Source organism: Microcaecilia unicolor, chromosome 1 (assembly GCF_901765095.1).
Source record: "Microcaecilia unicolor chromosome 1, aMicUni1.1, whole genome shotgun sequence".
NCBI lineage: Eukaryota > Metazoa > Chordata > Amphibia > Gymnophiona > Siphonopidae > Microcaecilia > Microcaecilia unicolor.
In genome coordinates this window covers 50,125,248-50,151,326 of record NC_044031.1, presented here as the reverse complement: position 1 = coordinate 50,151,326, position 26,079 = coordinate 50,125,248, and the positions used below count along the sequence as shown (strand labels likewise).

At 41.5% G+C, this 26,079-nt stretch overlaps 1 protein-coding gene across 1 annotated transcript in view; it reads left to right on the top strand.

Moving 5' to 3' along the window:
• Nucleotides 1–25,626, top strand: part of MYL3 (myosin light chain 3) — a 67,348-nt gene extending 41,722 nt beyond the window's left edge. Inside the window, exons 4-7 of the mRNA XM_030197184.1 lie at nt 11,747–11,920; nt 14,252–14,329; nt 20,049–20,084; nt 24,802–25,626. Of these exons, the coding sequence (XP_030053044.1) occupies nt 11,747–11,920; nt 14,252–14,329; nt 20,049–20,077 (281 nt within the window). The 3' untranslated portion in view covers nt 20,078–20,084; nt 24,802–25,626. The remainder of the gene's footprint in view (nt 1–11,746; nt 11,921–14,251; nt 14,330–20,048; nt 20,085–24,801) is intronic.
• The last annotated feature ends 453 nt before the right edge of the window (nt 25,627–26,079 follow it).

The window sequence follows — 26,079 nt, the reverse complement described above, 5'->3', positions numbered from 1 at the left end:
CTAAGTCTGCCTCCAACATCAGGGCTTGAAGGTCATGAACTTTATTGCTTAGACTATGAGCATTTGTGGCCATCGCTTTCCATCTATATTTCCTGGTATGTGTTTCAACATTTGTGATTTGGGGGTGTCTTTTCACTTTGGGTACCTTCGTATCTTTTAGTTCCAACTTTATTGCTTTTTCCTCTGCCTCAGTTTTATTTTTAGGAGCATCACAGTGCTCCTAACTGCATGAACGGAGCCACATAAATACAAGTCCTAACTTTGGGGCCCTTTTACTGAATGGTTGCCACACGGCAACTCGGAACTACCGCTGACCCAACGCAGGTGCCGGCAGTAGTTCTACCCCCAGCATGCACCATTTCTGGTGCTAGCAGAAATATTGAAAAAAAAATATTTCCGCAGGGTGTTACCTGGCAGTAATCAGGCAGCATCACGTGCTGTCCAGTTACTGCTCTGAGTGAATGGGTGGCGGTAAGTGCTCCCTCCTGAAATCACCGTGTAGCAAGTGCAATCTTCCCACACAGCCATTTCATTTTTAGTTATTTTCACCCGCTGCAGTAAAAGGGGCCCTTTATGCGGTTCAGCTTATGCGGTTAAGGGCTGCATTGAATGCAAAGATTGAAGGGTAGAAGGAGGAATGGGAGGGAAGGCCTAAGAGAGATGACATGGCGAAGGGGGAAGTGAAAAGAGAAGAAGAAAATAAATGGTAAAGAAAGATGGTAAGAAAGATTGAATGTGAGATGTGTGAGTAAGGGAGAGGGAAAGAAGCAGGGTCACTGAGGGGGAGCAGGGGGGGGGGCAAAATTCCCCGGGCCTGACCTCCAAGGAGGGACCCGGGCCCACCACCAACAAGCTTGTTCTTGCTGCCTGCTTCTGGGTTTGTCCTCCCCTGCTCCTGCGTGTCACCCAGAACTCAGATGATTGGATTAGCACGATATCGCAGCACGGAAAGGAGAAGGAGAGAACTGACTGCGGGAGCAGGTACTCAGGAAGCGGCTTGCAGTCGCCTTGGAGGCGGTGCAAGCAGGGAGGCGGTTTGCAGTGGTCTGGTTCTGCCCCAGGCCCGGCTATGTCTCTCGGCAGCACTGGAGAGAAGGGGGTTAAGAGTAGAGGATGAGAAAGAAAGAAACAGCATTAGAAAGAAATAGAAAAGGGGAAAATACCATAAAAGGATGAAGGTGAGAGTATATATTTTTTTAAAAACAGAGATGGGGGAGGAAAGAAAAGGGAAAAAAATGAGAGATGGGTAAAAGAGAAGGGGAGAGAGGAAAGGAGGTAAAGAAATGAGAGAATGGAAATTGAGAAGTGTGAAAATAGAAGAACTAAGGCAGACATAGAAGTCTGAGAGAAAACACCAAAACAGAAAAACCCAGCAGTGACAGAATATAAATGAAACCAGAGATTGAATAAGATTGGCAAATACTTTTTATAAATTTTTGAGCAGGACAGCTTTCTTTTTCTCAGAACTAATTAATGAAGCTCAACACATGTTTGGCGCTCATAGCTCTGTCAAACGCCTTGGCTTGAGTCTGTCTCAGTTTATCTATCAGATTTCCAGACTTGTCCACTTCTGATACAAGAGATTGTGATGTAATATCAACTGACCATAATCTAAGCCATAAAACCCTTCTGGCACATAGAGATGATGATGACAAATATGAATTCATCTTTAATTATCTTGAGATGCAATCAGCCAAAAATCTGGAATCCATACAGATACCTTGAATGCACTTTACTACACTGAATTGGGATGCACAGTAGCTAACTTTTCCTCTATAGTTTGAGACCATCTGTTCCAGAACTCTAGAAGAATGGAAAGACTTAATTTAACCACTTTCACATGCAAACTCCATTCCTTAATCTATGAGGCTGATGTACCAAGAAGAGCACAACTTTTCACAAAATTTGTGATACTGTGGTGAAATGTTTCTACTGGGACTCATATGCAAATAAGCCAAGTTAAAAAAAAATATATTGCACAGAGATTTATCGTGGCAAATTTTGCAAAAACGAAATAACTATGCCTGCCTGTAAATCAAATGTTCATGACATTTCACTATGTGCTAATAGTTAATGAGCTATTTTGCATGGTTTTGCATCACAGCAACATAAAAAATGTTTGCACGTGGTGCTTTGCAAGCTAAGGTAATACCAAAACATTTATATGGGGAAAACTTCTTAGCAGGGAAACAGCAAACTAAGGGGCCCTTTTACTAAGGAACATAGGCACCTACACGCATCCAATGCATGTCAATTTGGAACTACTGCCCAGCTACCGTGTGCCCCAGGTGGTAATTCCAATTTTTTCACACGCACCCAATACGCGCGCAGAAAATATTTTTTATTTTCTACCTCCTGGCACTAACTGGGCAGTAATCAGCGGTGTTTGCGCGCTGATGATTACCGCCCAGTTAATGCGTGAGACCTTACCGCTAAGTCAGTGGGTGGCGGTAAGGTCTCAGGCCCAAAATGGACGCATGCCAATTTTTATTTTGCCGCACGTCCATTTTCGGCCAAAATAAAAAGGCCTTTTTTGCAGGCGTGCTGAAATATTGACCTGCGCGCATCCAATACATGCGCCTACAAAAGCGCAGGCCATCTTTTGGCGCACCTTAGTAAAAGGACCCTTAAGGGCCCTGTTTACAAAGCCGTGCTATAGACGCACAAACCCCATGAAAACATTTTTTACCCCTGAATACCTATTTGGGGGGCGAGAGTGCCACGAAAAACTGCATGGACACTAAGGGCGCCACGAACCGAAAAAAGTTTGGGAACCACTGAACTAAGCGATTAATGTATGAGTCCTTACCACCTACAAAATAGGTGGTCATAGGGGCTCACATGCCGTTAATACATTATGTGGCCATTAATACAGAAAATAGAAAAATCAACCATTTTACCCCGCAGTAAAAATAGCCATAGTGAGTGGGAAGGACCCACGTAAGGACACACTAAGGTCACTTTTTACCATAGATTGGTAAAAGAGCCCCTAAGAGAAAAAAAAACCCTTAGTCTAACCAATAAAATAACAAATGTTTAGAAAAAAAATAATTGTGTGTTTGTAATAGATTAAAAAGATTCCCATTCTGATCATCACACACAGGACTTGTGAATTTCCAGTTTCTGTGCCATTTTAGCATATGAAAACAGCATTTCCCAAATCTTGCCGTTCATAATATATCAATCCCTAAGAGTATGAAAGAATGCTGCGCCATGTGCTGGTAATGTCGTTCTTTTATTAACATCCAAAATAGAAGCATCTTCTTCTAAAGTGTGTTTGGTCCAGTTATTTGGAATGCCTTGCCTTTAGAAATTAGGACTGAGCATGAAAGATGAAGAGTTATCTGTTTAAGCAGGTTTTAGAAGGTTTGGACAGTGTCCATCGGATTCTGTATAGGTTGCTCAAAGTTGGGTGTGTATCACAGATCCATGCATAAACTAATTAGATAACTAGCACTTAATTGGCAGTAATTAGGCATTACACATAGATCTGTCCAATGAACTATTCTCTAACATGCACACTAAATTTCATAGCATGCAACTCCAACAGGGGCGTGGCCATGGGAGGGGCATGGGTGGGTCAGGGACATTTCCAGAAATTAAGTGCGATGTTATAGAATGCTTGAATTTGCACACCTAGCTGCCATTAGTTGGGTGCGAGCATTTACACCAGCCTTTGACAGGCATCAATCCTTGCACCCATGGTTAGGCATGAACACCAGAATTCTATATATCACGCCTTGATTTCCGCGCAGAAATCGAAGCATATTCCATAACAATGCGCATAACTTATTTAGTTGACAAACTACTCAGCACTGATAATTGGATGTTAACAAGCAATTATCAGCAGTAATTGGCATTAACTAGAATTTATGCACACTACTTGCTAAGCATATTCCTTAACGTGATGCGCATAAATTCTAAGTTGCCTAGTTGAAAAGTGGGCATGGTTATGGGAGTGGAATGGGAGGTCATGGGTGTTTCTAAGATTTATGTGCGTTGTTATAGAATACACCCGCTCCATGCCTAATTTAGGCATTGGGATTTACAGTAGGTTGTAGTTGGCGTAATTGACCGCAACTAAATTTATTTGCGTGGAGCAGCACTCAGTGTATTCTATAACATATGTCTAATAGAGTGGAGGAGTGGCCTAGGAGTTAGAGCACTTGTCTTGATATCCAGAGGTAGCCAGTTCAAATCCCACTGCTGCTCCTTGTGATCTTGGGCAAGTCACTTAACTCTCCATTGCCTCAGGTACAAACTGATTGGGAGTCTTCCATGGACAGAGAAATACCAATATACCTGAACATAACTCACCTTGAGCTACTACTGAAAACGGTGTGAGCAAAATCCAAATAAATTAAAGCATACTTTATTGAATATGCTTTTTTGATTTCTTCATGGAAATCTAGGCACGATATATAGAATCGAGCCTGAAATGCGCACTAAGGGGCCCTTTTACAGAACGGCAGAAAGCCCAATGCAGGCTTACCACTCACTCTTCCTGGACTATCGCCGGCCCAACGCAGCCACCAGAGGTAGTCCCGCCCCGAGCGTGCGCCATTTCTGTGGGAAAAAAACAGAAATAGATGGCGATAACCTGGCGGTAATCGGACATCGCTGCATACTGTCTGGTTACTGCCAAGTTAGCTCAGGAGCCCTTATTGCCACCTCAATGGGTGGCAGTAAGGGCTCCCTGGTGTTTGGCCACGCGGTAAGAGTTCTTTCACCGCGTGGCCATTTTTTTTAGAGGGCTTTTACTGGCTGCAGAAAAAAGGGCCCTGGCGCACGGGAAAGGGACCCCTAAGTTAGAATTTTATAAAGGCCATTCCACACATAGTGGCCTTTTACAGCATACTAGCTTAGCGTGGTTCATCCCAGTTCCTAATTTTGGGTGCCATTTATGGGAATTCCCCCTATTTGCATGTTTTTTTAAACTGGTTTATATATCTGAATGGCCCAACATAGCTAAGTAGCAATTTTTAAAAGCCACTATTCACACACACAAATATATACAAAACAGTTTTCAGTTAGGCATTTTCTGGCCACGGTTTGGACAGGCCTGAAAAGTATATGTGTTTTTACTGTTTTGCAAAGGAAGTCAAAGCTACTTCAAAATATCTAAGGGGTCTGTTTACAAAGCAACACTAGCATCTGTCCTTGCGCTAGTGCCGACATGGCCCATGGGCCGTGTCAGCACTAGCTCATAGTCAGCCGTTAGCGCTGCTCAGTAAACTGGAGCGTAAATGTCAGTATCTATACCTGCTCCAAAGTGAGAGTAAAGTGTCAGCTAAATTCTCATTGAGACCTGAAGTTTGGTAGAATGAATGGGGGCCACATAAATGAAAAATGGGGGCTCTTTTACTAAGCATTGAGCCTGCCATGAGTGGGAAAACGCGGGGTACAAATGTAACAAAAATAAAATAAGTACAATAAGCACTAAAACATGCATACCACGCACTGAAAAGGCACTACCATGGACCGTACTCAAGCATCCCGTGGTAGTTCTTGGATCACCATGTGCCAATCCCGTGCTAAAAGATCTAAAATATTTTAGCAAAGGGGTGTGTATAGAGATGGATAGAAGAATTGCCATGAGCTGCCCAATTAGCACGGGGTTAGCGCGGGAGCTCTTAGCACCTACAAAATAGGTGGCGATAATTGCCACATGCTAATTAGGGAATTAGTGAGTGGCCATCAATGGCACAAATGAAATCGCAGAAGCAAACGAAGAGTGGGAACAGAATCAGGCGCTTCAAAAAACAGACCAAAAGCGTCCGACGTAAATATAGAATGTTTATTAAGAGATGACTCAACACGGTACACCAGTGGCACTTAGAAGCAATTTCTGTTCGCCTTACCCAACAAAAAAGACCACATCTTTGCTAAAGTTTACATCTGGAGATTGTTTTAACACATTTACCAAGACTCCTGAAGAAGGCACCTTTGGTGCTGAAATATGGTACCATGTTGAGTCATCCCTCAATAAACATTCTATATCTATGTCAGACGCCATTTGGTCTGTTTTTTTGAAGAGCCTGATTCTGTTCCCACTCTTCTTTTGCTCCTGTGACCGTTCGTGGGACATTGTTGTTCTTTCCCTCTTTTTCTGGTTGTTTGTATTTGGGAGTTGAGCTAAAAACAATGCAATACTATGGAGTTTTGATATTTTTCCTAGATTCTCTGCATAACCTGTACAACGGACCTGACCATGGAAGCATTTGTTTTTCTTCTAGGATTTCTAGTTAATTACAGAGCTTGTAGCCTGAAAACATAAAGTAATGAGTGGAGTGGAACAGGTGGATGTGAAGCGTCTGTTCACGCTTTCCAAAAATACTAGGACTAGGGGGCATGCGATGAAACTACAGTGTAGTAAATTTAAAACAAATAGGAGAAACTTTTTCTTTGCTCAACGCATAATTAAACTCTGGAATTCGTTGCCAGAGAACGTAGTGAAGGCGGTTAGCTTGGCAGAGTTTAAAAGGGGGTTGGATGGTTTCCTAAAGGACAAGTCCATAGACCGCTACTAAACGAACTTGGGAATAATCCACAATTTCGGGAATAACATGTATAAAATGTTTGTACGTTTGGGTAGCTTGCCAGGTGTCCTTGACCTGGATTGTCCGCTGTCAGGGACAGGATGCTGGGCTCGATGGACCGTTGGTCTTTTCCCACTGTGGTGAAAAAAAGACTGAAAGGAGCAGCTCGCAGAGTAAAAAACTTGCATCAGGCGTGGATGCTGTTTAAAAGCACCATCCTGGAGGTTCAGGACAAATATATTCCACGTATTAGAAAAAAGGGAAAAAAGACTAAACGTCAGCCGGCGTGGCTAAACAGTAAGATAAAGGAAATCATTAGAGCCAAAAAACAATCCTTCAGAAAGTGGAGAAGAGAACCAACTGAAAGTAACAGGATAGATCATAAGGAATGCCAAGCCAAATGCAAAGCGGAGATAAGGAGGGCAAAAAAGGACTTTGAGAAGAAATTAGCGTTGGAAGCAAAAATACATAGTAAAAATTTTTTTAGATACATTAAAAGCAGGAAACCGGCCAAAGAGTCGGTTGGGCCGCTGGACGAAAATGGTGTTAAAGGGGCGATCAAGGAGGACAAAGCCGTAGCGGAGAAATTAAATGAATTCTTTGCTTCGGTCTTCACCGAGGAGGATTTGGGGGGGACACCGGTGCCGGAAAGAATATTTGAAGCGGGGGAGTCGGAGAAACTAAACAAATTCTCTGTAACCTTGGAGGATGTAATGGGTCAGTTCAGCAAGCTGAAGAGTAGTAAATCACCGGGACCTGATGGTATTCATCCCAGAGTATTAATAGAACTAAAAAATGAACTTGCGGAGCTACTGTTAGAAATATGCAATCTGTCCCTAAAATCGAGTGTAGTACCGGAAGACTGGAGGGTAGCCAATGTTACTCCGATTTTTAAGAAGGGTTCCAGAGGAGATCCGGGAAATTATAGACCGGTGAGTCTGACGTCGGTGCCGGACAAGATGGTGGAGGCTATTATTAAGAATAAAATTGCAGAGCATATACAAAAACATGGACTGATGAGACAAAGTCAGCACGGATTTAGTGAAGGGAAGTCTTGCCTCACCAATCTAATGCATTTTTTTGAGGGGGTAAGCAAACATGTGGACAATGGGGAGCCGGTTGATATTGTATATCTGGATTTTCAGAAGGCGTTTGACAAAGTGCCGCACGAAAAACTCCTGAAGAAATTGCAGAGTCATGGAATCGGAGGTAGGGTATTATTATGGATTAAGAACTGGTTGAAAGATAGGAAGCAGAGAGTAGGATTGCGTGGCCAGTATTCTCAGTGGAGGAGGGTAGTTAGTGGGGTCCCGCAGGGGTCTGTGCTGGGTCCGTTGCTTTTTAATGTATTTATAAATGACCTAGAGATGGGAATAACTAGTGAGGTAATTAAATTCGCCGATGACACAAAATTATTCAGGGTCGTCAAGTCGCAGGAGGAATGTGAACGATTACAGGAGGACCTTGCGAGACTGGGAGAATGGGCGTGCAAGTGGCAGATGAAGTTCAATGTTGACAAGTGCAAAGTGATGCATGTGGGTAAGAGGAACCCGAATTATAGCTACGTCTTGCAAGGTTCCGCGTTAGGAGTTACGGATCAAGAAAGGGATCTGGGTGTCGTCGTCGATGATACGCTGAAACCTTCTGCTCAGTGTGCTGCTGCGGCTAGGAAAGCGAATAGAATGTTGGGTGTTATTAGGAAGGGTATGGAGTCCAGGTGTGCGGATGTTATAATGCCGTTGTATCGCTCCATGGTGCAACCGCACCTGGAGTATTGTGTTCAGTACTGGTCTCCGTATCTCAAAAAAGATATAGTAGAATTGGAAAAGGTACAGCGAAGGGCAACGAAAATGATAGTGGGGATGGGACGACTTTCCTATGAAGAGAGGCTGAGAAGGCTAGGGCTTTTCAGCTTGGAGAAGAGACGGCTGAGGGGAGATATGATAGAAGTGTATAAAATAATGAGTGGAATGGATCGGGTGGATGTGAAGCGACTGTTCACACTATCCAAAAATACTAGGACTAGAGGGCATGAGTTGAAGCTACAGTGTGGTAAATTTAAAACAAATCGGAGAAAATTTTTCTTCACCCAACGTGTAATTAGACTCTGGAATTCGTTTCCGGAGAACGTGGTACGGGCGGTTAGCTTGACGGAGTTTAAAAAGGGGTTAGATAGATTCCTAAAGGACAAGTCCATAGACCGCTATTAAATGGACTTGGAAAAATTCCGCATTTTTAGGTATAACTTGTCTGGAATGTTTTTACGTTTGGGGAGCGTGCCAGGTGCCCTTGACCTGGATTGGCCACTGTCGGTGACAGGATGCTGGGCTAGATGGACCTTTGGTCTTTCCCAGTATGGCACTACTTATGTATGTACTTATGTACTTATGTACTCATCATCTCATCTATTACCAGGTTTTTGCTCTTTTCTTTACTTTACTTATCCATTTCTTATATTCCGCCTACACCAATACTGGTTTCAAGCGGATTACAAAAAGATAAACCAGAGACATTAATTCTGGGATATACAGAATACAATCAATTTATATCAGTTTACATCCACACAACTAAGCTAACAGTAGTGATTAGACTAACACTTAGACACCAAAAGGCTCCGAGGAGTTCCACACAGCTTGCAATCAAAGCAGAGCATATCATTGTGGAGTAACTGGCTCTTATGTGCCTTTAAGGATGCTGTCATGGTAGTTCCATAAAACTACATATTTTGTATGCTGACTTGGAAGATACCTCTGACGAAGACTTGGAAGATACTCCTGACGAAGACTGTGTTGGTCGAAACACGGCCATGTTGGGTTGTTTGATCAGCTATCTATTTTGGAAATAAACTTTGGTCATCCTGGACATTCTGGTTGGCTATTTCCACTTTTTGTTTTGATAGACTAACACTTACTCAGAAGCAAATCTTTTCAAAACAAAATTGTTTTAATCGATTTACAAAAGCTAACGTAATTATGTATTTGAACCACAGACATGGGTAATAAATTTCATAGCTTAGCTGAGCAATAGGAAAATAGCATGGAAAAAGCTTTCTTAGATTTAATACCCTTACAGCATGGAAACATTAATTTTAATTGGTTGCGATTCCCAAATTTAGAATGGAAAAATTTGATGAGTCGCTATAAATAGGGTTTAGCTAGTCCATGGATATTTTAAAATATAAAACAATATAAAATAATCCTGGCAACCAATGTAATTGAATATAGCAAGGAGTAATGCTCTCAAACTTGCACCCTACTAATTAAATATAGTGGCTTGGTTCCCAATTAATTTTATAACAATTTATTTCATTAAGAATAAGCTGGCTACTACAAAAAATAAACAGTATTACATTTTGAAAATGCTTAAAGTGGGTGATTTGGGGGAAAGAATGTCCATTTGTAAAACGTGTTTTAACTGTACCTGTTAGCTGTTTGAAAATCCTAATATGAAGGTACAAATACAGGTAATACTATATATAGAGTGGCACAATCTGCATGCTTTTACCACACCCTGGGTGAGGGGGAGCAGAGACTTTTCCGTGGTGGGAATAGGGTGGAAATTGCAAAAAAAACATGCATGCTTTTGTATTGTCAAAAGTATGTGTGTTGTTTTAATTGAAAATAACACCTATACAAAAAAGGAATTGGAAGCATGTGCAGATTGAAATACAAACGCACAAACATATTTTTACTTTGAAAATTAGTTCAAAGTCCAAGGAACCTGCCCCAAGAATGACCTAAAGAGTTGAAAGTTGCCTGACCCGGTGGCAATAAAAATCTTAGGGGTCCTTTTACTAACCAGTGCTAAAATGTAGCCTACGGTAGTATGGGTGCGTGTTTTTGGTATGCACTGGGCCATTTTATACCACGGCTGGGAAAGGGGCATTTTTCAATGGACCGGGAAAAGGGCGTGCATTAAAATGATAAGTAGCATGTGCCTATTTACAGCCTCAGTCCTTACTGTCAGCCGTTGACCTGGTGGTAAAGGTTTCACTTGCTACATGCGTGGAAATCATCCAGCATGTGACAATATGGCTGCGCTGCTGATTACTGCAGGGAAGCCCCCCCCCCCCCCCCCCCCCCGCAGTAGAAAATAGAAAATTATTTTCTACTGTGGGAACCAGGGTGCACCAACTTTGGAATTACTTCTGGATGCCCACGCTACCCTGGCGATAGTGCCAATTTGGCGCATGCTATCCACGCATTGGCCCTACCACTGCTTTGTAAATGGGCCCCTTAGTAATGCCAGTGGTTGACATGACAAATTCATGGAACGTCTACCTGCTGAGTAGGCCAGAGACCAGGTTACACAAGCATTCCATAATGGAATCTAGGGGGCCAGATGCCATTATAGAATAGGCTTCCAACACATATCCTCAGGACACCTAAATGTAAGTACCCAGTTGTAGAATTTCCTGCCTAGTGTATATGTTTGAGCTGGATTTGCCAAAACCAGGAACAGGAGTCCTTTTACTAAGGTGCACTAATGGATTTAGCACACAGTAATGAATTACTGTTTGTTAAGTGCCACGCAGCCCATATATATACAATGGATTGTATAGCATTTAGCGTGTGTTAAATCCATTAGCACAGCTTAGTAAAAGGACTCCATAACCTGGATCATACAACCCAAATATATACACTAGACATACAGGCACCCAATGAGTGTAAGTTTAAATTAGGTGCATATTTTCAGCTTCAAATACCCACTTAACTTATATACCGTTGATTTGCAAGAAGGGAATTCACAGAGGAAGAGCATAGGTAGGACACAGGCAAAGCTCCCACTTATAAGCATAACTTACAGGATACCATGTAAGCTATGTATTTGCCGTACTTAGGGGCTCACAATTACACCAATTCTATGACTAGTATAAGTGGTCACGCCTAAACGCTGAGTGCATATATACCTAGTTAGACTACTATTTTATACTTTCCTGAATAACTCCTACTCAGCACCCTTTAGATATCTCATGCTAGGTACCCTGTAATAGAATTGTCCCTATACATATAGCACCACTGAAAATGTACCTAATTTGCATGTATACTCCAGGCAAATAGCGTAAATCTCTGAACGTCCTATTTGAATATTGACCTCCAGCTCTCCACTCTATCAGTCACTCCTCATTCCTAGAAAAAGGTTAAAACATTGACTTGTACTGATTTATAGATTATTCTATTTCATCACGATACTCCGTGTTTTTGCAGAAATGAACTTGAAAATGATGGATTTTGAGACCTTCTTGCCTATGCTCCAACATGTCTCCAAGTCCAAAGAAAAGGGCACCTATGAGGACTTTGTTGAGGGTCTCCGAGTGTTTGACAAGGAAGGGAATGGTACAGTGATGGGTGCTGAACTCCGACATGTTCTGGCTACTTTAGGTAAGGATGCTATGACCGCAATCTTCTATAGGATACTACTACTACTTAACATTTCTAAAGCGCTACTAGGGTTACGCAGCGCTGTACAATTTAACATGGAAGGACAGTCCCTGCTCAAGGAGCTTACAATCTAAAAGACAGGTGTACAATCTAGAGACAAGTGTACAATCTAAAAGACAAGTGTTGATAGAGGCAGGTGGCGTCTTATAGATTAACCAATTTAGGAAGGAATGAGTTTTCGAGGGCCAGCGTCCACTATTACACCAGACAAATAAAGCTATCCATTTCAAAGTTTCTATAGGTTAGTTAACTCTGATATAACTCTGTTTCATTCACTGCTTGTGAAATTGGGTAACCCATAGGGCTTTTTAAAAAATTCTTTATTTATAATTTTCTAATTTTACAATCACATAACATGACTGCAAAAGCAGTAATTGAATTTTACAAAAAACAGAAAAAAAAATATAAATCTAGGAGGTATAACCTCCTCTAGGTAAATACTTTCATTTATTTAGTCCACTATTGAGTGAGGCAAAACACAATGCAAAAATTCAAAATAAGAAATACTATAACCCATAGGGCTTTTATAGGAGTTCATTATGGCCATGCTTGTGAATGATAGAATCTGTCAAACGGATTGACTGGTTCTGTCATTTCCTGAGGATATTAATGAGATGCACATCTACTGAAAGCATGAATTAGCTAGCATAAATCTAAATAAACACGAACCATTAAAGAAGAATTGCTGTCAATGCAACCCGTACTTATGGGGAATGTAAAAGGCAATGAGAACATAGATATTCAACTTGCATATGTTCTACAGTATACTAGTGTTATATGCAACTATCTCCTCTCATACTAGTGAAATAAAACACTTCTTTCCTCATAATGCAAATTCCTTTTTGGCACAACAGAGTCCTTGTGCTCCATGAAACTCAGAGACAAGATTGGAACCTTGCACAGTGAATCTTTGTTTACAAATATCCAGGGATTTTTCTCCTAATTTTATAGCCCCATCCATATGAGCTAAACCACTGCAGTCTCAGTCCTCAAACAGGGCCCCAAAGCTGAGGCTGGAACTCTTCTAATGTGACCCCTAAGTGCAGCTAATAGATATTGATGTTGAGCAACGGCTGAGACATGGATGCGAGTCTCAGTCTCTACATCTCCAGCCCCCAGCCAACCCAGGGAAGAAAGTTAACAATGGGATCAAAGTGACCTTCTGAATCTCAGTGGACAGCACTTGCCACTGAGTCACTGAGATAATTAGCTTATACGATTGCCAGGGCCCTCTTTACCGCAGCAGGTAAAAAGACCCCACACATGGCCATGCAGTAAGAGAACTATTACTGTATGGCCATGTGACGTGGAGTCCTTACCGCCACCCATTGAGGTAGTGATAAGGGTTCCCACGCTAATCCGGCAGTAACTGGCAGCGCGCAGTGATGCCCGATTAGCACCAAGTTATCGCTGCGCAATGACCTCAACTCCTTCCCCCCATCTAGCCCTCAAAATTTGAAAGAAATCAGCATAGTAATTAAATTTGACTGCCCATCTTTCTGTTTCTGGCTTAACTGTAAAGTTTGACTATGCAGACCTAACAGATCCTGAAAAACGATGGGGCCCCACATGGACAAACATCATAGTGAGCCAGCAGAAAAGGAAGGAGCCAATCACCAATATGAAATACTGCACTGCTTTCCTTCTGCTAGCCTATCACTCTGAGAGGAGGAGGGGTTTCAGGAAGAGAATGATAATGGATTGTGCCTGGGGCATGTAACTTAAGAAGCTGCCAGTGGTAGTCATTACTGCATATGAACCTGCAACATTGCGAGAAATATGGGTTCAGGAAGGCTAGGCTCCCCTTTTATATGGTACCCTGTGAGGAAGCTGCATAGTTTACATACCCCAAATTTCAGTCCTGTGTGGAATCTTTGCAGCGACACATAGCCATGGGTGTTCCATTTATCCATGTAATCAACAATGATACATACACTGCATGGAGAATTAGGAATACACAGGTCAATAGTGTATCTTATTTAACATATTTTGAATAATACTATTCTATTTTCAGTGTTTCATATGGATTTTTCTCAGTTGATCCAATTCAGTTTCATCTGACTTATTTTGCCGAAAGAGTCTACTGATTTCCGCATGTTCATTGACAATAGGTTTCCTTCCTATCTCATATTATATTTCTTTTCTACCTCACTTTGTTGCATGCAAACTGTTGAGACCTGTTATCCAAACTAGTGGTATATCAAATAAAAATCAACAGTAAACTATAAACTAAAAAATTATCTTTTAACAAAGAAAGTGTTCCCTTTCTAGGTGAGAGAATGACTGAAGAGGAGGTGGACAAGCTGATGTCTGGCCAGGAAGATGCCAATGGCTGCATCAACTATGAAGGCAAGAGATAGTGACAGCAAATTATTCTTTTTCCTCACTCACCTTTCAGCTGGAGGAGTAGCCTAGTGGTTAGTGTAGTGGACTTTGATACTGTTGAACTGGGTTTGATGCCCACTGCAGCTGCTTGTAACTCTGGGCAAGTCACTTAAGCCTCGCCCCAGGTACAAAATAAGTACCTATATGTAAACTGCTTTGACTGTAACCACAGAAAGGTAGTATATCAAGTCCCATCCCCTTTCTCCTTTGTATCCCCTGTAGATCAAAGTTCACTCTAGCCCATACCACCACTCATTCAACAGAGGCTCATGAAGATGAACCATAAACTTGTCCCCACAACTGTGGACTCCCCCATTCTTTTCTTTTTCCCACCTATTTTGGTTGGAGTGGACGAGAAGGTCGCTGCCATAATCTCCCAGTATTTCCCCCCCCCCCCCCCCCCCCAAATTGATTGTGCTGAATGATTGTGGGCTCTGTACTTAATTGGGAGTATTCATATGTATAGGTTTCTGAAATGCCACACACAACAAATTTAAGAGTTGGCATTTATATGTCTAGGATCTGAAAAAACAACTTCCATGTATAAGTGCCAACACTGAGATATGTATGAGGTCTAATTGCCTCATTTGATGCTTTATTCATTGACAGTTGTGAAATGGTTGCTCTGACATTACATAGCTCATACATATTCATAAATTCTTGGCTGTATTTAAGAAAAAAATCTGTGTCAGCAGATCTTTTTTCCTTTTCTAAAATGTTACTTAAATTTGGCACATCCCAACCTGGACGTCTTACTTCCAATTTCTGCGTTCTGTCTAAAATAGGACTGTAAATCTTATGTTTCAAAAATTACTGATAGTCCCAGGAAGAACAGAATGATTTCAACTACCAAGCCATATAAGATATATTCCCAAAGACTTTAGCAATCACTTTTCCCATCAGAACACGTGATTGTTATTATAGGATCAAGTCTTTGATTTGATTTACTGACTTGATATACCACTTAATACAACAAGATTGTAAAGTGGTTTACAATGCAGCTTCAAAGCTTTCAGCTGTTTTCTAAATGGAAGCAATGATGAAATGGTAAAGGATTCCACAAGATTGGACCTGCAGCCATAAAAAGTGAGTCATGGTACACATCATCTAAAGGCAGGTACATCAAGCAAGCCTTTATCAGCAGAGCACAGAACTCATGTTGGCTTATACATTACAGTTACATTCAGTATCAGACCCCAGAAAGCAGTACATATTATCCCAGTAAGGCATCTTATCTTTATAAATAAGTGTATATAAAATAAATCTACAACCTCTTCAATACAACGCCTCCAAAATGGATTACCTAGAACTCTAAATAAAATATTGCCAACTACTCCACCTGACGTACATCCAGATTCATATCTAAAATAACCACTTCTGATATCATTTGAAAATGCTCTGTCCCTGACATAATAATCATTGTTTTACAGTGCTGAGTAGCTGAATACATTAGCAAAACTTATCTAGTATCATCATATAAGGCTATGTTTTACAAACGTTTCACCTATATAATCTACAACCCAGGTGGATCATTTTTTTTCCTACACTGCTCAATTAGCACAATCATGCCATATCCTGGAACAGCGAGACTTCCAATGGCATACCCTCCAATGAAAATATTAATTTCGATCAGGTCATCACATTCTCCCACATGTTTTAAAATTACACTGTGCCTTTTGCTAAATGTTTTTATAAGTACATATTAAGTACGTAAGTATTGCCATACTGGGACAGACCGAAGGTTCATCAAGCCCAGCATCTTGTTTCCAACAGTGGCCAATCCAGGTTACAAGTGCCTGGCAAGATCCCAAAACAGTACAATACATTTTATGCTGCTTATCCTAGAAATAAGAAGTGGATTTTCTCCATTTTAATAATGGCTTATTTACTTTTCTTTTAGGAAGCTATCTAAACCTTTTTTTAAACCCCACTAAGCTAACTGCTTTTACTGTATTCTCTGGCAACGAATTTAAGAGATTATAGGGCTATGGAATTAAACCCTTTAATATACTATTTTAAAGAAAGAATGAATCAATATGGGTTAAACAAAAAAGCTCTTCCAGTCACCGTTGCCACTCACATCCCACGTATTGAATCTAAACAGGAGCTTTCAGGAGCTGACTCCATGTATTTTTCCAGTAGCCATGACTGAGTTCCTGTACTTTCAAGTTCCTGAGCACTGTCCCTGATGGTCCAGTGTCCATTGGCTGGAGCACTACACCTCTGCTCCCACTGGCTCTCACTGTGCCTCCAAAATGGCTGTGAGGACCCCTAGTGGATGTCTCAGGGTCCTAATATTAGAACTGCAAGACTACCATGAAGGGGTCATCTTGGCCATTTTGGAGGCACAGCTGGATCCAACAGGAGCAGAAGGGGACCGTTTCCATTAATAGACACTGGATAAACAGGGGCAGTGCTGAGCAATTGTGAACACAAGAAGTCAGTTCTGGCTACTGGAAAAATAAATGGAAACAGCTCCTGATTACCCCCGTTTAGATTCAAGACTCAGGATGTGAGTGAAGACGGTGACTGGAAGGGATTTTTTGTTTAGTCCATATTGATTCATTCTCTCTGTAAACTAGTGCTTCTAGTTCAGCTTGTCTGCTTATTTCTACATCAAAAATTTTGATCAGCTATTCTGTATTTGATGAGAGCCTGTCTGTGTTCTGTCTTTGTGATATGGGTGAAGCATTGAATTCCATTGTGATTCCCAGGGATCCAGATGTAGGTTTGCAAAAAGACAGACTTGCACATGTGTGTGCCACCACAGGATTGCAACCTACACATGGAAAGGGTGGTGCAGACATGTATAAGACCCAATGCTTTCAAAAAGAAGACACCCCCAAGCACACCAATCAAGAAGAAAGAAAATAAAAAGTGAGGGAAGACAAATCAAATTCGAACACAAGGGCAATCATTTACTGGCATCAAAAAAATAATAGACTTGATGCAGTCTTGCATTTTGACGCAAAACGTGCCTGTCTCAAGAGTCAAAACAATTCTGCAGAAATAGTATAAAAACATATAAAACAATCATATAAATTGCCTCATCAATTTGCTTCATTTCTTTGAAAGCGTGAATAAACATGTGGATAAAGGTGAGCTGGTTGATGTAGTGTATCTAGATTTTCAGAAAGATTTTTACAAAGGCCCTCATGAGAGACTCCTGACAAAATTAAAGAGTCATGGGATAGGAGGCAATGTTCCGTTGTGGATTAGGAATTGGTTATTGGACAGAAAACAGAGAGTAAGGTTAAATGGCCATTTTTCTCAATAAAGGAGGGTGCCACATGGATCTGTACTGAGACCGGTGCTAATTAACATATTTATAAATGATCTGGAAATTGAAATGACGAGTGAGGTGATTAAATTTGCAGATGATACAAAACTATTCAAGCTTGTTAAAACACACGTGGACTGTGAAAAATTGCAGGAAGACCTCAGGGAACTGGAAGACAATCACGCATCCAAATGGCAGATGAAATTTAATGTGGACAACTGCAAAGTGATGTACAATAGAAAGAATAATCTGAATCATAGTTACCTGATGCTAGGGTCCACCTTGGGAGTCAGCACCCAAGAATAAGATCTAGGTGTCATTGTAGACAATATGCTGAAATATTTTGCCCAGTGTGCAGCTGTGGACAAAAAAGCAAACAGGATGCTAGGAATTATTAGGAAAGGCATGCAAAATAAGACCAGGAATATTATAATGCCTCTGTATTGCTCCATGGTGCGACCTCACCTCGAGTACTGAATTCTATTCTGGTCGAAGTATCTCACAGAATTAGAAGAGGTTCAAAGAAGAGCGATAAAGTGGGATAAATGATAAAGGCAATGGAACTCCTCTCATCCGAGGAAAGGCTAAAGAGGTCAGGGCTCTTCAGCTTGGAAAAAAAGACAGCTGAGGAGAGATATGATTGAGGTCTACAAAATCTTGAGTGCTGTAGAATGAGTAGAAGTGACTCCATTTTTTACTCTTTCAAAAAGTACAAAGACTAAGGGGCACTCAATGAAGTTACATGCAAATAGTTTTAAAACAAATAGGAGGAAATATTTTTTCACTCAACAAATAATTAAGCTCTGGAACTCTTTGCCGGAGTATGTAGTAAGAGCGGTTAGCGTATCTGGATCCTCAGGAGCTTAACCGAGACTGGATAGCAGAGCCAGTAGTGGGAGGCGGGGCTGGAGGTTGGGAGGCGGGGATAGAGCTGGGCAGACTTATACAGTCTGTGCCCTGAAGAGCATAGGTACAAATCAAAGTAGGGTATACACAAAAAGTAGCACACATGAGTTGTCTTGTTGGGCAGACTGGATGGACTGTGCAGGACGTTTTCTGCCTTCATCTACTACTACTACTATCTGGGTTTAAAAAAGGTTTAGACAAGTTCCTGGAGGAAAAGTCCATAGTCTGCTATTGAGACAGAAATAAGGGCGCCACTGCTTGCCCTGGGATTGGTAGCATGGAATGTTGCTACTAATTGGGTTTATTCCAGGTACTTGTGACCTGGATTGGCCACTGTTGGAAACAAAATGCTGGGCTAGATAGACCATTGGTCAGTCTTATGTTCTTATAATGTATGCGTGCATTTTTTTCCATGTCAATTTTTCCACATCAATTTTAGAAGGGCTCTGCATATGCAGACCTGTTCATCTAAAATATGTGTCTTTTCCTGCATGTTTTTACTTCCACATGTATATGCATTCTTAGATGAACTATCTAAAATGGCACTGGAAATGACTTTATAAAGTTACCTTCTTTAAAGCCAAATTTTAATTTTTAAAACTTGCTAAATATGTTACTTAACACGTCATATCAAACATACCATCTTTACTATAATTCTCTATCCCTCCTGTTTAATATGCTGCGCGGCAATGCCGACACAGCCCATTCACGGGGAGGGTGGTGGATACGTGGAATGCCCTCCCGCGAGAGGTGGTGGAGATGAAAACGGTAATGGAATTCAAACATGCACGGGATAAACACAAAGGAATCCTGTTTAGAAGGAATGGATCTATGGAATCTTAGCGGACATTGGGTGGCGAAGCCGGTAATTGGAGAATCAAACCGGTGGAGGGCGGACTTCTACTGTCTGTGCCCTGAGAAAGGCAGGGACAAATCAAACTTGGATATACATATAAAGTATTACATACCATGTAAAATGAGTTTATCTTGTTTTGCAGACTGGATGGACCATTCAGGTCTTTATCTGCCGTCATTTACTATTCAAATGAATGCGCTGTGTCGGCATTACCATACCGCCAGCTGCTAATGGGGGTTAGTAAACGGGAGGCATATCTCTCCCACCCACTCATAGACAGATACACCCACACACCCACTCACACACACAGCTGCTTGAAAAGTCAACTTAAATATAAAAGAGATAATTTGAACGTAGAAAATGAGACTGAGTTTGTTCAGCTGAAAATGACTCATTTGTATAAGTGGTTAGAAATAAGATACATCTGAAAAGTGTCACGGAAACTTCCAAGTCAAGCTGAGAAAATAAACTTGAGTTAATACAAATGTATGAGGAGAAAGTCTAGAGAGGAAGCTGATCTATGGTAGAATGGATTCAGTTATCTTCTGTCATGAGCTATTGAAATTTTAACTCTCTCTCTCTCTCTCTCTCTCTCTCTCTCTCTCTCTCTCTCTCTCTCTCTCTCTCTCTCATCACTACAGCTTTTGTGAAACATATCATGGCCAGCTGAACTTTAGGTATGGCTTAAGTGTTTGCTGTGATGCTATGCATGCAGGTAAACCTTTTGTTTTCTGTCACTGCAAGGTTCCTACTTGACATACATTCTTGGTAGAGAATGTTCCATTGGCCATTATCCAGAAATCTGTGAGTACAACTTGATGATACTCTGTGTCATTGGGCAGCACGATCAGAAAACTGAGGGGCCCTTTTACGCAGCCGCATAGGCACCTACACGCACCCAACGCATGTCAATTTGGAGTTACCACCCAGCTACCGCATGGCCCTTGTGGTAATTTCATTTTTGACGCGCGTCCGCTACGCACACCGGAAAATAAATTTTATTTTCTGGCGCACAGCAGAAACCGGGCGGTAATCATCATTCTACGCGTGTAGATGATTACTGCATGGTTAACTTGTGAGACCTTACTGCTTTGTCTCAGACCCAAAATGGATGTGCACCAATTTTTATTTTGCCGCACGTTCATTTTTGGCAAAAGGTTTTAACAGGTGCACTGAAAAATGGATCTGTGTGCGCCCAAAACATGTGCCTACACTAGCACAGCCCATTTTTCCGCGCACGTTAGTAAAAGGGCCCCTGAACCAGTAAATCCAACAATAGGAATATTAACAAAAGAAGTTATCAAGCTGAAGATAGGGCTTTATGCCGCATTATTTGCATTTTAACATGACTTACAGGGCCCTAATGCAACTTGACATATTTTACCACAGCAATATTTAATTTATTTATTTGTTACATTTGTATCCCACATTTCCCCACCTATTTGCAGGTTCAATGTGGCTTACATTGTACCGTAGAGGCGTTCGCCAACTCCGGTAGAGAAACAAACACAAAGAGTTGTTGTGGTCGAATAAGATTCATTTGTTATGAACATAATGGGGAACTGTGAAGAGGAAGAGTTATGCAGAGTCTGTTACAAGCTTTGGTTTCCTTGTGTTGCAATGTTTAGGCATTTAGGTTGGGTCGATAGGGTATGCCTTTTTGAACAGGTTGGTTTTTAGTGATTTCTGGAAGTTTAGGTGGTCGTGCATTGTTTTCACTGCTTTTGTTTAAGTTGCATGAATTAAATACTAATTAGATGCAAAACATGCAAATTAATGTAAAGCAGCTCAATACTGTAGAAAAACCACAACGGGACTTGCAGTGATGCCTCGCATTGTGGACAGAAAATCATGGAGATATAACCCTAGCCAAAAGCTGGGGTTGTTTTATTGTGCCAGGAGCATCAGGATTCAATGCTGCAGCCCGATACACCTGCCAGAGCTCAAAGAAGCCAAGGTACAGATTCCCTCCTGCCCGATCCAAGCCCTCAACATCCCGAGCACATCTGCCCACCCCCTGATTCAGACCCTTCCAGCACATCACCCCACCAACTGATCAAAGCCTCTATATAAGGAACTTTGACCTCCCAGCAGTAGTTACATGACACTACTGCTGGGGCATCATTTTGATAAGCAATGGCAGAAGGCAGAAGGCAGAAGTGAATAAGGTTTTCTTCTGTCCCAGGAATCCTAGACTGGCAGGGAATGGAGGTATGGGGACAGGGCTCAGAAGGCAGGATCCTTTATGAGTGGGGACTTTGATTGGGAGATATGCTAGGGGGTCTACATCATGGAGGTTGTGAGCGGGGGCTTTTATCAGGGGTGGGGAAGTCAGTTAGGTATGTTAATACAGGTACTCTACATCACACCTAATTTCTCAGAACACCCCTGACCTACCAATGCCCCTCCCATGACCATGCCCCTTTTGCATTGCATTCTATGAAATTTAGGCAGGCATGTTATAGAATAGTGTGTAGAGCAGATCCACACATATCTCCTAATTATTGCCAATTAGGTGCTTGCTAAGTCCAATAATCAATTGTTTGGGCGACATGGGGAAGCCACTACTTGCCATGGGATTGGTAGCATGGAATGTTGCTGCTATTTGGGTTTCTGCCAGGTATTTATGACCTGAATTGTCACTGTTGGAAGCAATATACTGGGCTAGATGGACATTGGTCTGACCCAGTATGGCTGTTCTTATGACCTATACAGAATCCAAAGGTAGATTTCTTAATACAGGCATAGAAAACCCTGAAAAAATTATCCCCCCACAAAGTGGAAAATTGTAAAATAATCCATTTATGCTGGTAAAATACTGGTTTCCCCAGAAGCATAGTTTTGAAACATGCCCTCTATAACGGTATATTTACTTCCAGTCCTCATGTACCACAAATAGTTCAGTTTTTCAGGCTATCTCTAAGAATAAGTATATGACAGATTTGCTTGATAGGTGTTTTCAGGTTTGAGAACCATAGATAAAATAAATGCAGATGCTGATTTGTGGAGGGGTATTTTTGATATGACATCTAAATCCAATTTTAGGCATTTTGCAAAAAACATCCAAAAATCCAGTGCCAAACATGATCATTTTCAAACCAGAAAAGCATCTATCTTTTTGGTTCAAAAATCACCATATTTTAAATGTTTTTGTGGCCATTTTCAAACAAAACAAAAGTCCAAAGGAAAAACACATAAAAAGAAGCCATTGGGATGTCTAGGGGGCCAGCAGTCTTACTAGACTGGCCACACAGACATCCCATCAGAGCAGTGGGACAGCCTAAGGGGCACTGTAATGATCTTCACATAAAAGTCCCCAGGTACACATCAAATCATAACAGGGGCATAGCCAGACTTCAGTGGGAGGGGGGTTCAGAGCCCGAGCTGAGGGGGCACATTTTAGCCCCCCCCTGCGCCGCCGACCCCTCCCACCATTGCTGACCTCCCGCCGCCGCCACCATCAACAACAACTTTGACCCCCCCCCCTCTGCCGACGACCCTCTCGACCCCCCCTCCCGCCACCAACCCTCCGCCGCCGTTGCCTACATTTGATGGCGGGGGACCCCAACCCTTGCCAACTGAGGTCCTCTTCTTCCTTCGTTCTGTTTCTGAGTCTGACATCCTGCACGTTGTACGTGCTGGACATCAGACTCACAGAAACAGAATGAAGCCTTGCAGATCAGCCAGCAGTGCCCTTTGCTGGCAGGGGACCCCAACCCCCACCAGCCGAGGTCCTCTTCTTCCGGCGCAAGGCTTCGTTCTGTTTCTGTGAGTCTGATGTCCTGCACGTACAACGTGTAAGATGTCAGACTCAGAAACAGAACGAAGGAAGAAGAGGACCTTGGCTGGTGGGGGGGTTGGGGTCCCTAGCCAGCAAAGGTAGACTATGGCAATGCGGGTTGGCGGCGGGAGGGGAGGGCCGAGAGGGTCATCGTCAGGGGAGTCCAGGGCTAAATCTACGGGGGTCCAGGCCCCCGTGGCCCCACATAGCTACCCCACTGCATCATAACCCCCTTATATTGTGTGGTGAGCCCTCCAAGAATAGCAAGAAAATGTACTGTACCCAGCTGTTTGCCACTACAATAGCCCTTATGCCTGCAGGTGTCAGCTATATGTGGGTTCAGTAGGTATTTTGTGGTTTTTGAGGCACTCACATTTTCCACCGCAAGTGTACCAGTAGAGTGAGACATAGGTCTAGGTCCCCTTCTCTACAGTCCATTGCCCAACCGCTAAGCTATGCCAGAGACCTGCTTCTGCTTTATGAGGAATGGCCCTTATAAATGCAACTGTCATAGAGCCTGGTATGTACTGTTACTTTCACCTCTGGAGAATTGAGGAGTCATTCCTTTATCTGCCCGGTAGCCATTTGATCAGTTTGGCACTTAGGGGCCAATATTCAGACCGCAGGAGTTAGACCGGTTAACTCCCGTGGTCGGTGCTGAGCCTGGATATTCAATGTTGGGCCATTTCTGGTAAATATCTGGTTTACTTTTGGGTGGTTTAAAGATAACTGGCTAAGTCAATATTCAGACTTAGCCGGTTATCTTTAAACTGGCCATCAATATCCCACATTTTCATGCGGCCAAATATGGCCACTAAACCAGCTTTAAAAATCAGCAGATAGCCGGTTATATCTGGTGGTATATCCAGTTCTCTGCTAGCCATTAACCAGGGATATTCAGTGGAGGATAGCCGGATATCCCCCAATGAATATCAGTGGATAGCAGGTTAAGCACTATTTCAGCAGTCAGCAGCCATTCTGACCAGTTAAATAGCGCTGAATATTGGAGAGTTAATCATTATTGAAATGGGTCTAGCCAAAAACATTCTGTTTTTTGCCCTGGCCATTTTTACAATGTTCAATTATCCAGAAAAACATCCAGATCATAAGCCCACCCTAGTCCCGTCCAGAACACACCTCCAACATGCCCCCTTGAGATTTACATGAACTGCATAGAAAAATATTTTAAAATTAGTTTGGAAAATGGCAATTTGGACGTTTTTGAAAACAAAAGTTCATCTGCCACTCTGGCCATTTTTTCAATCTTTTTCTGTTTGGAAAAAGAGCCCCATTGTCTGCTTTTAAATTTTTCTTTAAATATGTTATTGATATTTATTATAAGATTTATTTTGTAGTTTAACGTGTTTACATTTTTCTATTTAATTTGAATGCCACCTAGTTCTGTTGTTGGTTGTGCAGTGCTTTGGGGTGAGTCGGTATAGCATGGAAAAACAACACATACATATTTAAATAAAAGTTTGATTAATTCAAAATCTTCTTATGGTTTAGAATGTATATAAAGCAAGGCTCGAATACTGTTCTTTCTTACAGTGCAGTACTGTCTCGATTGATTAAATGAATCCCTGTGTTTTGTTTTTCTTTAACATCTTTAGGTAAAGAAGATTCCAAAACAATCTCGATGAGTTTAGTTCTAATAAAATGTCCTTCCTGTTTTCTACAATCTTTCTACAAGACCTGCTGTAGCTGATATACATCCCTTCTTAGGACTTCCCTCAAACAGGAATATCAATCGGAATTCATGGCTGCCACAGAGACCGGAAAAGATAAAAGTCCAATAATTACTTGATATCCAATAAAATAAATATAATTTAATTTACAACATCAGTGGAAGAGTTAGAAGATCCAGCAGTTCTTTGCATATCAGGAAAATTTGTCTTTACATTTTTATTCATATGTATCCTGGTTATTTAACACAGCTCTTCCTGATCGTTTTGAGATACATTGTAATGGCAAGAAGTACAAGTTGTCCAAGAGTTATCTGTTATCGTCTTTCCATTATGCAATAAGAGAACGTGAGTTTTGATCTCTTAAATTCAGGCTCACTTTGCAATCAAATATTTGTTATGCTTAACAATACTGCTGGAACTTGCCGCTATTATGTACCATCAAAAATTCACCTAAGGCGAGTATAACTCTCCGTACAATACTTTCTTGGATATAGAGAAAAAGACTTCAGAGACTCGGTAACAGCTGATATCTATTTGATTAATGCAGCCGATCGGTTTGCTCTGCGTGAGCAAATATTTGTGCAATCGCTAGGTTCTATAAAAGATGTACAGATTTTTTAATGACAGATCCTCACTAATCACAGCTACAGAATAGAGCTGAATAAAAATCCAACACCTTCAAGATGTAGCTTTCTCAAGTCAAACACACCAGCAAAGAACCATTTCTCATTAAAAAGAAACTGTCTCATATTTTTTGTTGTCTAATTGTATTATTATTATTATTATTATTATTATTATTAAGTACTGCAAAGGTGTTAGATGAACGACCACCAAACATAAACATGGAAGCAAACACACAACTAAGTAACAGCAAAAATTATAGTTGGAAATATATCCATTTTGAACAAATACTGGGGTCCTTTTACAAAGGTGCAGTAAAAGTGGCCTGCGGTAGTGTAGGCGTGGGTTTTGGGTGCACGCAGAATTATTTTTCAGCGCACCTACAAAAAATGGGTTTTTTTTAAATTGCTGCCGAAAATGGATGTGCGGCAAAATCAAAATTGCCATGCGTCCATTTTGGGTCTGAGACCTTACCGCCAGCCATAGACCTAGCTGTAAAGAATTTGGGCGGTAATGACGTACGCGCATCAGATGCCACTTGGCGTGCATTCACTACATGTGTCCGAAAATAAAAAATATTTT